The 12,306-nt window shown below is 55.6% G+C and overlaps 1 protein-coding gene across 2 annotated transcripts in view; it reads right to left on the bottom strand.

Moving 5' to 3' along the window:
* Positions 1-7,865, bottom strand: part of LOC310831174 (uncharacterized protein) — a 33,996-nt gene extending 26,131 nt beyond the window's left edge. For both annotated transcript variants that reach the window (XM_083711563.1, XM_083711564.1), the window contains exon 1: positions 7,469-7,865. In XM_083711563.1, coding sequence (XP_083567689.1) covers positions 7,469-7,850 — 382 coding nt within the window. In that variant the 5' untranslated portion in view covers positions 7,851-7,865. The remainder of the gene's footprint in view (positions 1-7,468) is intronic.
* Between the last annotated feature and the right edge of the window lie 4,441 nt (positions 7,866-12,306).

Genomic DNA, 12,306 nt, shown 5'->3' with positions numbered 1-12,306 from the left:
AGATCCTCCAGTTGCCATGTCTTCTGCAGCAGGCTGCACTAGTTCCACCTCCTGTGCTGTCAGCACAGTTGGGACAGATGATCTGCGGTGATGAGTTAGAGTTGTTTGCAAAAGTTGCCCAGATTTTTTCTCTTTCTCTTTATCTTTAGCTTTAGCTGCTCTTGTTCTCCCTGTGCCGCTCATTCCACACCTGCCTCTGTTCAAGGTCAAATGGTCTTTTGTCCCATGGGAAAAACAAGTCCCAAATATAAATAAAAAGAACCACAAAAAGTTTCAATAAAGCTCAGTTCCCATGCAACTATATTTCCACAGTCCTATAGGGGGAGTATTTCAAAGCTTCAAAAAAGAAAGGAACTATTTTCCGCCATTGAAGTTCCTCAATTCCCCATATTGAGTTTTGTAATTCCCAAACACAAAAGGAAGGTTTCCAGAACTTCTAATCTCTTAAAATCCAGCCATAAAGTATCGATACAGGTCCATGCAACAATGTTTAATGTTAGTATCTCAGTCTATGCAACAATTTCGATCTCTGCAACAATGTCATCAGTTTGACAGCAGTATGACAGTTCTTTTTCTATGCACTGGCAGCCCGGTGACGGGGTTATCTCTTTCAGCCCCGTTTAGCCCAAAAATTGGAGGGTAGTTCTAAAGAATAAAAGTCTATACAATCCACAGTTCTTTCCTTTTTATCTTCAAAATACAGAGTCTCTCAATGCACCCTTTCTTCCACTTTTACAATCCCTTTTTAAGTACTTCAGCTCGTTTCCGAGCCCTTGCTTTGATCTAATTAGCAGAGTCGGGAGGCGGACTTCCTGTTACTCGCCTCCCGCTTTCGGCCGAATTTCTTCAGTTTAGTTAGAAAATTTAGGACCCTTACTCACGGGTATGTTGCTCCAATTCCGATAATTTCAAGAAGAAAGGTCAGCGCTCAGCAGCAGCAGCAGCGCGGCTTTGCTTCCACGAAAAGAGCGATGAACTCACAGCGCCGCTCCCCCTTTCACGTTCCGGAGCCTCTTACGAGGCTCCTTCCCCGCTTCTGGGGGGGCTCCAGGCGCCCGCCGAGTCCCACGGCCGCAGGCTCACTCTGCCTGCGGTTTTTCTTGATGGGTCTCCGCTTTGCCGTAGCGGACGACCCTTTTTCGCGGAGCCCCTCTTCACAGCGCAAAGAGGACCGCCATTGCTGTTTCGCGCCGCCTCCGGAAGTTCGGTTTCTGAACGTTTTGGAGGTCAAACGGACTTCTGGAACAGATTCCGTTTGACTCCGAGGTACTACAAATGGTTAAATGGCAGTCTCATTACAGCCTACGGAATCAGCTTCAGTTGCTGAAACAGCTGGAGGACACAGCTGGGCACCTGCAGGGAGGCCAAGTGCCCTCTCCATCCCTGCCCATCACAGCTGGCACAACCCGGGAGGCAGAGGCCAGCCAGGTGGGTCCAGAGAGTAGTTAATGCATGTGGGAGTTAAGCCCGCTGCCTTGATCAAAGGGGGAAATGGTGTGGCCTCTCTTGAAGAGCCCCTCTCTGCTTCCAGAGGATTTAGAAAACTGTCACCTGGTCTCGAATACTCCTTTCTGGAGCAAAGTGACAGAAAGGGTGGTGGCTCGACAGCTCCAAAGGCGCGCAGACCCAGATATGTCTAGACCCATGGCTTGCTGGCCAGCATGACTAAACCACTTCTGGTGCAACTGGATCCTGTGACGGAAGCCAGAGCGCACGGAAACGACATTTACTTTCCTGCCGCAGCGGTACCTATTTATCTACTTGCACTGGTGTGCTCTCGAACTGCTAGGTTGGCAGAAGCTGGGACAGAGCAATGGGAGCTCACCCCGTCGCAAGGATTCGAACTGCCAACCTTCTGATCAGCAAGCCCAAGAGGCTCAGTGGTTTAGACCACAACGCCACCTGCATCCCCAACCAGAAAGTAGTCCTAGGGGACTAAGCACAGCCTACCGGATCAGGCCAAGGGACATTTGGTCCGGCATCCTGTTCTCACAGTGGGCAACCAACTGCCCATTAAGGGAAGCCTGCAAGTTGAACATCAGCACAGGAACATATTCCCCTCCTGCGGTTTCCATGCTCTCCCGACCATAGCTGTCAACTTTTCCCTTTTCTTGCGAGGAATCCTATTCAGAATAAGGGAATTTCCCTTTAAAAAGGGGAAACGTTGACAGCTATGCTCCCGACTGAGCTACTCTCACTCACAAGGAACCTGAAAGCAAGCAGCTGGAACTGAACTTGGACTCAGCCCCCAAGTCTCATCAACCCAGCAAGCCTCCAGCTCCTTCGTTAAAAGCTGCAGTGCTAATTCCCAGCTCAGTGGCCGCAGCAAAGACTCAGCTCCACACACAAGGGAAACGAATCACGCTGGGATGCCACGGGCCCTGATTTTCCTTGGCACCTTTTAAAGTGCCCCTTTGCCAAAAGGAAGCCCACAGACTGCCATTCGGCTCACAGGAGTCGACTCCCAATAGCACAAGAGACAGAGAGAGAGGGGGGAGTCCAGGGCTGGGAATTAGCAGGGAAGGGATGGAGAGCAAGAACTTCCTGCCTTTTTCTAACAGCAAAAGCGTCAAGTTATTTCTGGACTTTCTTCACATCTGCTACAGACGCCACAGTCGTGAAGGCCGCTCCCTGCAAGGCCCTTTCCTCCTGGCCGAGGGGGCGAGACCCACATGCCCCAGCTCTACTAAAGAGGCTCCAGGGAGACCAGAGGGGCATCGCTATGCCTGGCAACAAATCCTAATTATTGGATTATTCTGCCTCATCTTTTTGTGCCTGCCAAACAGCCGTGCCGTGCTTGTAATATTTTATTCTCTTGTTAATTATGCTGTTTAAAATATGCATTTTATATTTGACTTCACTTGGCAATGTTTTCTTTTGAAATGTTGAAGATTTTGTTTTTTTGTTAGCTTTGTTTGTGTTAAATATGTATTCTGTAGCTGACCTCCTTTGTAATGTTTTATTTTGAAATCTTTGAGATGGTATTTTGGTTTCCTGTTAACTGTGTTGCTTTGACTGTGTGCTTTATATTTGACTTTCTTCAGAAACGTTTGATTCTGCGTTGTTTTATTGATGTTTAGTAAGCTGTAAACTGCTTTGAGATTTTTCTTAAAAATATAAAGCGGTATAGAAATGAAGTAATAATAATTAATAATGATGATGATGCAAATGAGAGCATTTGGCAGCAGGCATGATGCACGTTCCAAAGCACTTCTCTCAAAAACCTTTCATTTCCATGGCCCTTTGAATGTGTAGCCTTGCCCCATTGTTGTTGCATTAATCTGAAAGCAGCTGAGCCCCCCCCCCCGTTCCCCATGATTTTTAAAAGTGAAGTGTGTCAACAGAAACAGCACATCATGTTGATTTATTTGGGACCTTTGCAGGAGAACTGCCTCCTTCGCTCTCACTGGGCCGCAATGCCTGCTGGCTCCCTGCTGATTCCCTTTACTGGGTCCCCAGACGATGAGCAGTTTAAGGGCCCTTCTTGGAGCTTCATCAAATGCAGGTTTTCTGAAGGGCCCTTGAGAAGCAGATCATCTTCCATCTCCCCCCCCCCCCCGCCATGACCTCAGGCACATCCTAGCAGGAATCTGTGTTCCAGTGGCTCCTGCACCCCCAGCCAGGCTTCCTCACCAAAAACTGTCCCACCGTGGTGGATGGGGGGGGGTGTGAGACTTGGCCTTTGACTTTAACCAGCAGCCCGGGAAGGTGACTTCCATACCCCCCCCCTCCACACAACAAAGTGCCATCACTCCCTCTTTGCTGCTGAGGATTTATTCCTGCTATTTTTGAGCATATTGTATAACTGATCTTCTTCTAAGCTTTTTAGATTTAATTTCAGACTTGGCAGGGAAGCTGGGCGGACGCACTGCCTTTTCCCAGTCACCAGAATTTGGAAGCAGTCGGTACTCCCCACCCTGGCAGGACTTCATGCTCTGTGACCCCCTCCCCTCCCAACAGCCACCACTGCTCCCCTTGGCCCACGGTTGCAAGGGGGGGGGAGGAGTGGAGGGGGGAGTTGTGAGGTCCAGGGGGGCTGCAGCTCTTCTTCTGCTTCTGGCTATGGCAGTGAAAACATCTTTGCAAAACAGACACAGATGGAGCTTGCAGGGCTGTTTTGGCACAAACAACAGGCACAGGCAAAACCAAGCCCTCTCCCCACCAGGAGCCCACACACCCAGGGAAAAGCAGCACAGTCGATGCACTGAGCAGCAGGCCTCCCTCAAAGGTCTCCTCCGAGTCAAATTTAGACAAATGCATGGAGGAGAGGGCTATCGAGGGCGGCTGAGGCAGCGATGCTTCTGAATGCCTGTTGCTAGAAACCACGGGAGGGGAGAGTTGCTCCTGTATTTGAATCCTGCTTGCTGATTTTCCCCAGGCACCTGGTTAGCCACTGTGAGAAGAGAATGCCGGACTAGAGGGGCCATGGGCCTGATCCAGCAGGCACTTCTTACAAGTGCATTTATGACCAACACTCCAGACTGCGGCAGGGAAAGCTCATAGCAACTCTGAGACTTAAGGTGGCTTTTAGAGTTTCAGAAATTTAAGTGGCTCAAATAAAGAGACTACCTGAGAGCCTCTGCTCAGAGTAGGCTCAAGCACCTGCAGGAGGCCCTGGGTCCCAATCCTTATGTTATAAGAACTCTAAGGTTCCCAAACATAAAATAAACGTTCGTAAATGTACAAGGCAAACACATACATAAGTACCGGTATATAAACCACATATCTGAAATAGTACAGGAGAGTAATCCTGAAGCCATCTTTCAGTGACCTCAAATGTTCCTCTGCAGTAAGGGAGGCTACTCCCGTCTTAGGAGCATAGATGTGTTTGGATATGGTGAGCCTGTCACCTGGATTCAGGAATTAAAATATTGACCATCACAAAAGAATGGCCAGGCTGCCCAGGTAAAGCAATCAGTGACCATTAACAGACATTCTGGCAAACAGGATTTCTGCTGCAGATGCCCCCTTCTGTGTTGTATGAAGGATGTTTTGGGGGGTGGTCTTGGGCTACAAGGTGGGCAATTTCAAAAGTCTATATAAAGGCTTGCACACCATTGTTTGGGGTTCCTCCTCCCTCCTGCGTGGGGTGAGTGAGGACCCTGTTGCAACAGATCAATAAAGATCAGGCTTACTAGCTGCTTTGCTTCTCAATGTTATCCCTACCGATAGTGAACCCTCTTAAGGACTCTATTCAGGCTCTTGGATGCCCCATAAGGGAAAAGGAGCAGGTTTCTTCTATAGCACTTAGTACCCTGGATAGCAGCACCAGGTGCTGGAAGAGGCCCTCCTCCCCCTGCTGGAGACCCCAGAGAGCTGTTGCTCCTCTGAGGAGACAAGGCTGGGCTGGCTGGACCAAGGATCCTTCTGAGACATCCAGCCTTACAAGCTGCCTTGGAAGAACCTGCTTCTAGCTACGCACGCCGTCCCCCTGCAGCCCAGTTGCCCAGGGGACGATGGAGGGAGCTAGGGAGCTTTGCCCTGCTCAGGAACTGGAGGAATTATTCCCTCCCTGATGGCTGATGAATCAAAGCATCAACGCTGCTTATCTCGACTACAGGACAAGGTTTCCCCAGGCACACAGAGAGCCACAGTTTAACACAGAGCTCAGCGCTCCAGGAAGCGAAAGCCAAGATGCCTGGGTCGCTTGGCAGCCCCACACCGCCTGAGTCTGCAGGGAGAGGCTTCAGTCCCCTCAAGCTGAGCAACTTCCAGACCTCAGAGAAGCTGCGCAGCTGCCTGCAAGCTCAGCCCCGGTCGCTCCCTTGCTGGAAGGCTTGCACAGCCCAGGGAAGGGTCCTGGCAGCTCAGTGGCAGAGCAAGTGCCTTGCAGGCAGAAGGTCCCAGGTCCATCTCCAGGTGGGGCTGGGAGGGACTCCTGCCAGAATCCCTGGAGAGCAGCTGCCGGTCAGTGCGGACAGTGCATAGCTGTGTGGGCCAATGGTCTGGCTTCATAAGGCAGCTTCATATGTCCCATGTATGTTCTCTATAAAAGGGGGGTGCACGCACCCATAGATTGCCCTGATGGAGCTGTGGGGTGGTTTGAAGGAGGTGGGGGGAGATCAAATCAAGAGCTTTGCTTGAGATGCAAAGAGCAGCTGGCGGGGGTGTCCATTACTGTCTCCACCATGGCAGGCTTAAACTCTCCCACCTCCCCACTCCCACCCCCCTCCCAAACGGCCCAGGCTGCTATTTAACTTCTGTTTCAAGAAACTACCATGCTGGTTTATGTCACCCACACCACTAGTTTGGCACTGATGTAACTTGCAGGTTTGGGGGAATATTTCTCGTGTAGAATCAGAAACAAAGTTGGGACTCCAGGACTTAATTGCCCAGCGCGTTTTAAAGGTGGGGGGACCTTCAGACACACTTCTAAGTGAGCAGGGGAACTGCGCCAGGCTTTGCTAGGAGACAGGAGGGCAGCAGCCGCAGCTGGTTTGCGGGAGAGCCACGAAGCCGGGGTGTCCCAGGGGACCAGGAGAGCCTCCGGCTGCTCCATCCGTGGCTCGCAGCAAAGGCGGGGGCACAGCCCCCGGCAGGACTCAACGTGGAGGGGGACAAGCCCCACGAGGAGGCAGAGGGCTCACCCGTACTGTCATCTCCCCGGACCTCCGTTGATTCTCTGCTGTCCATATTGCCGTCGTTCGGCTCCTTCAACCTGGGTTTTCTCATACCAGGGATATTCTGAGGCTACGAGAAAATCCGGGCCGCGGCAAAGGAAAGTGTGCGAAGGCAGGGATTTGGAGGAGAGCGGCCTGGGAGTCAGCGGAGAATACATGGAGGCCCGGGATGCCTCTTCCCGGGCGGGGTGAGCCCGGAGCCTCGGAGCACTTTGCCCTCGACCAAGAGCGCTGGAACGACCCTCCTGCGCGGCGCAAGGAAGAGGGAGCCAAGGAAGGGGAAGGGGCGGAAGAGAACCCGCCGCCCTCGAGGGGGGCATTGGGCCGGGCTCCTCGGGAGCCCCCATCCCTGCGCTGTGCTTGAGGCCGGTGCCCCTCCTCGCAGCCGGGGTTGGCCGGGGCCCCGGAGCGGGCAGAGGCCGCCTGGCCTGCTGCCTGCGACGCTGCCCGTGCCAACGCGCCATCCGCCGTCGCCACAGCAACGCCAGCAGAAGCTGCAAGGCCGGGCAGACTTACCTGCGCGTAAGCGCCACTCAGCTACGGTGGGATTACTTCCGAGGAGGCCTCTGCTGCAGCAGCCCAAGCCTCCCTCCGGGTCCCAGGCAGACGGGCAGGGGGACAGGCGCCCTCCAGCCCGGACAGAAGTCCGACAGAGCCGGGCCCTGGCGCGCGCCCCCTCCCCACCGCGAACGGCGTCCCCTGCCGGCGGGGCGCGAAGCCTCTCGGGCGGCGGATGAGCCCGGGGCCTTGGGGAGGTTGCTGCGCGCGGTGCCGTTGTCCCGCCGCAGGCTTCTCCGCCCGGCAGGGGCAAGGCGGTGCCCCCGTCCCCCCGCCCCGCAGGTACTCACCGGGCGTGTTGATGTTCTCCTCGCACGAGTACCAGATGCCGGCGTGGAAGTACCTGAAGAGGAAGCGGTCGTCGCCCGTCTCCCAGCTGTAGTGCACCACGTTGGAGGCGGGCGGCGAGGAGCCGTTGCGCGCCGTCTCGTTGGCGGAGGCTTCGTAGCCGTAGTCGAGGCAGTTGGTGCGCTTGTGGGGCCCGCAGGTGGGCTTGGGCACCCGCTGCGTCCCTTCGCACCAGTGCGTCGTGCCGAAGGCCGTGGCCGAAAAAAGCAGCGCCAGCAGGTTGAGCCCCACGGCCAGCAGCGCCCGCGCCCGACGGCCCCCGACGGCCCCGCCGCGCCCCGACGGGGCCCCGCTCCCGCCCGCCGCCGCCGCTGCTGCCTTCATGCTCGCCCGCGCCACGCACCAGGCAGGCGGCGCCGGCGGCGGAGGAGGAGGCCTGCCATGGCTAGGAGGGGACGCGCGCCTCGGGCTCAGCCGGCGCGCCACTGGCCAGCCAACGCCGCCGCCGCCAGGGCCAGGGAGGCCGGCCCGCCCGCCTGCCCGCCCGCCGAGAGGGAGCCGCCCCGGAGGGAGGGCCTGGCGCCGCCTCTCCCGCGCCGGGGGCGGCCCCTCCATCGCCAGCAAGGGACGGACGGAGCGGGCTCCGCGGGGAAGGGAGGCCGGAGAGGGGGCGGCGAGAGGGGGCGCACGGGAGGCGGCTGCTAGGAATCGCGCGGCGGCGCGCGGTTCACTTAGGGAACTCGCTGCCGCAGGAGAGGCCAGCAATTTGAGCGGCTTTAGAAGAGGATGGCGTGGGACCAAGTCATGGAGGAGGAAAGGGCGATTGATGGCTAATAGCCAGTCTGGCTCGGCTCCGCCTTCGTGACTGGAGACAGCGATGCTCGGTTACTAGAATCGGCCAGTATCCCCCTCGTCTTTTGTTCGCGCAGCTGCTTCTTCCTGCCTAAGTGCGGGACCTGACATTTGTCCCTATGGAAACTCATTGTGTTCGTTGGGGCCCAGTTCTTCTGTGAAGGTCGGTCTTCCCGCAGCATTAGGTGCCCCTCCCAGTTTGGTGTCATCTGCACATTTGCACCCTCTCAATTCCTTCGTCCAAGTCATTTATAGAGATGCTGAACAACAAGGGGCCAGGACAGAACCCTACGCCCCCCCCCTTCTCACTTTCCCCCAGGATGATGAGGAACCATTAGCGAGCAGTCTTTGGATTCCAGCTACAAATAAATCCACCTAACAGTTACCTCATTCAGCCCACATTAATATTACTTGTTAACAACAAGTGTTGTTTTTTTAAAGTATGCATTTTTACAGTATTAGGAGATATAATGTATAGCAACTTATAGCATTATAATTTTAAAGCTGGTATCACTAGATCAAGTTAATCAATTTTATTGAATGAATTAAATCGTTTTAATTGGGTCCCAAATGAATGTGCAATTAATTGTTGTTGTTTTGAATTTTATTTCATTGTGTATTATTTTCTTGTGTCCTATTTTCCTTAGTAGGTCGTACAAACCGCCGTTCTGAGTCATGCTTTTTATAGGGTTTGGAATGGGGCGCTGGGGAGGAGTTTATGGAACCGAGCAGGGGTGGCCTGAAACAAAACCGGGGTCCCGTGGGGCAGGGCCACAGCAAAAGGGAAACTGAGGCATCTCCCTCATATTTAGCTTGACCTCCTGCCTCTCCCTTCCACAGCTGAGTGACTCCTGAGCAAGACACCCCCACGCCGATGCTCTGCAGGGAGCCGGGAGGGGACTTTGCTGCGCAACTGAGAGCAGTTCGACGGAGGCGCCTCAGCAGGGGAGCCACTGCCTCGTGCATCTCCTTGGGGGTGGGCAGGAGGGATTTGGGGGCTTCAGGGGAGGGTGCCTGGGAAAGAGAGGAGGGGGCGATGGAGAAGCACAGGCAGTCAAACGATTGACGGGCTAAGAGCCTCAGTGGCGCCCTCTGGAGGCTTCGCTCCGGACAAAATTTCTGGCTAAGCGCCCTTCGTGTCACCACTGCAGGCAGAAGCTCCGAGGTGGCCCCTGCCAGCCCAGCGGGCCCCCTCTTCTCCGTGTTGGGCAGTCCTTTGCCACCAGCGCTGGGCAGCCAGGCTCCTGCCCGGGGGTGCAGGGTGGGCTTGCAACGGGGTGAGGGCTGGGAAGGGTTGGGAGAAAACCCAGATGGCAAAGCGAAGTGACCACTTTGGGCAGCAAGATCCACCGGGGCAGTAGATCCAGCCTCCGTGGGCTGCATCCCCCCCCCCCGCCCACACCATGTTGCCATGGTGGCAGCAATTACAGTGGCACAGCTTCGTGGAGGCCAGATCCTGCACCGCCCCTGCATCACACGCCCCACGTCGCCTCTACAGCTGTCTCTCGATGAAGAGTGTTGATGGATTTAAGATGCGTAGGAGCGTATATTTTATTCATTAATTATCCTTCCCCCCCCTCCCGTTGTGTGAGAAAGCAAATGCTTTTTTCAGCGGAGTCATATCGCCATCCGCGTGCAGCTTATCTGGAGACGCTTTTAGGACTAGATAGCATAACCTTCCAGAACAATAATGATATCCGAAGATGCTCAGGCAGACTCGGGTCACTTTTCTCCTTTATATGTTTCTCTCTTAACAAATAAATCATGCAAGGGGGTTGAGGTGTTTTAATTAGTGTTCATGTGTGAAGACTGTGTGTCAGACTTTGAGAATACAGTATAACCAAGATCCGTGTGTATTGGAATGTGTGTACCTGCTTCTGAGCACCAGCAATTAGCATGCGAAGAGTTAATTCAGGCTATGTAAATGTCCTGGTTGTGTGTATCAGCCTCTAATTTCCTAGCCAACCAACAAGTGTTGATGAAGTCAGGAGAACTCCTTTCTTAGGTGACTCCTGCACCTTTTACTGTATTTTTGGTTTTTATGGAAGCCGCCCAGAGTGGCTGGGGAGGCCCAGCCAGATGGGCGGGGTATAAATAATAAATTATTATTATTATTACTCCTGGCGGGGGGGGGTGTTAATTATCAGTACTTCAAAGCATCGAAAGAACTAGCCGTGAGGATGCAACCGAATAAAGGAGGCTCAGAATTAGGAGAGGTGCCTTGGACTCGCCGGCTGCACTGCTGCTGCGAGGAACAAACCCCGCTTGAGATGAGCGCGCTGTAGGATCTGGACCCCCCCAAGCAGACTGAAGGTGTGGATAAGTGGATAGACCGCTTATCTTGAAGCTGCGACGGCCCTCACCTCGCGCCATTTCCCCAAAGGAGCGCAAGCCCTGGACCCCCCATGACACTTCCCCTCTCGGCAGAGAGAAGAGGAGGCGCCCGGCCTTTGCAACCATATTGGCACACAGCTGACGCCAGGAAGGTGGCTCATTCCTCCTCTGCCGCCCCCCCCCCCGTCGCCCACCTCAAGCCCAAGCCTTTGCCACTTGCTTGCACCCTCACGAGGCAGTATTTATTGCTTCTTTTTGGTGCTAGAGGAGTTCTGCAAAATAAAGGAACGCGGCAATCACAATTACTATTAAGTTTGGGCCGATTGGAGCAAAATGGATGCGACAGGCGCCCCCGCGCAAAACACCTCCCTCGGTGGGTCTCCAGGCCCTGCCAGAGAGAGGAGTCTGGCCGGGGCAGCCTTGGAAGAGGCCCCCGGCTAAAGAAGGGGTCCCGCCTCTGCTCCCACAGCCAGATTCCTCTCCTGGGAAAAAGGATCCGCTTGCAGGATCTGGAAGCCAGAGCAATGCCCTCCCCAGGGGGGCTCCGCAGCAACTGCTCTCCAAAGGCGTCCTGCCCCGGACACCTGCATGCCACGACGGGGTTGGACTAGATGACCCTAGGGGTCTCTTTATGGTTCTAGGACACCGCGGCTAGTGGGTTTGGATAGTCTTCTTAGCCTCCGTGAAGGGGTCTACTCTTTCAACGCCGCCCCCCCCCCCCGTGTCCGCCGCTACCTCTGGTGGAAAATGCCGCGGCTCCCTTAGGTAGGAGGCCGCGCTACATGGAGCGAGGGGGGCGTCACAGCCAAGGTAGAGATAGCAGAGGCCTAACCCCCCCCCCCGCAGGCCTCCTGGAGTTGGGGTAGATGTTGGCACCCTGTGTGTCTGCTTATCTGCTCCCCAGACCTCCCGCCCCGCCCTGGGCGTGGCACCTTCTCCTGGCTGCTGTGAGCAGATAGCGGGGGAGGGAGAGAAACCCCCCCCCCGTTGCCATGCGCCCTTCCCATTGCTCTGGTGGGTCCTCTGATCTCAGGAACTGGCGGTGGTTCTAGAGCCCGAGTCGCCCCCTCCCAGGCAGGGCTCCTGCTTGGGGGCCTCTTCCCGTGCCCTCTCAGTGCGGGTGTGGAGGGGACCCCTGGCACTGCCCCCCCGGCTTTGGCTGTGGGGAGGGGGCTGCCTCTGCCCTAGGAAGCCTTCTTCTATTGCATCCAACCTGGCCCGTATTGCCTACACGGGCTGGCAGCTGTGGCTGGCGGGGCTTTCGGGCTGGACGGAGCCGGGCGGGGCCCTTCTGCGAGCCCAACCCCACGCCGAGACCGGCCCTTCCGAATAGTTCTGCTTCATCCCAGTCAGTCCAGCCAGGGGCGCAAAGGCCTGGGGAGCCCCACCCCACAAGTCCCCCGAAGGGAACTGGAAGGAAGACCCCCAAGGAGACGGAGCCCTTTTGGGACTGACTCTGCGCCCCCGTCGGGCAAAGGCCACGCGTGCCTGCGCTCTTTCAGGGCCCCCACCTAGCAGGCGACTCGGTCCAAGTGCCCCGGGTTCAAGGAGCGCCAAGTTAGGGACTATCCCGCGGGACGGGGTCTCCCTCGCCAGAGCCGTCCAGGCCCCGGGGTCCCCCTCGCCCTTCTTCCCGCTTGCCCCCAGGTCAGCC

Source organism: Podarcis gaigeae (assembly GCF_964106915.1).
Source record: "Podarcis gaigeae genome assembly, chromosome: 14".
In the NCBI taxonomy this organism is placed as follows: domain Eukaryota; kingdom Metazoa; phylum Chordata; class Lepidosauria; order Squamata; family Lacertidae; genus Podarcis; species Podarcis gaigeae.
Note: the sequence above shows the minus strand (reverse complement) of the source record. Positions and strands in the feature narration are given on the sequence as shown.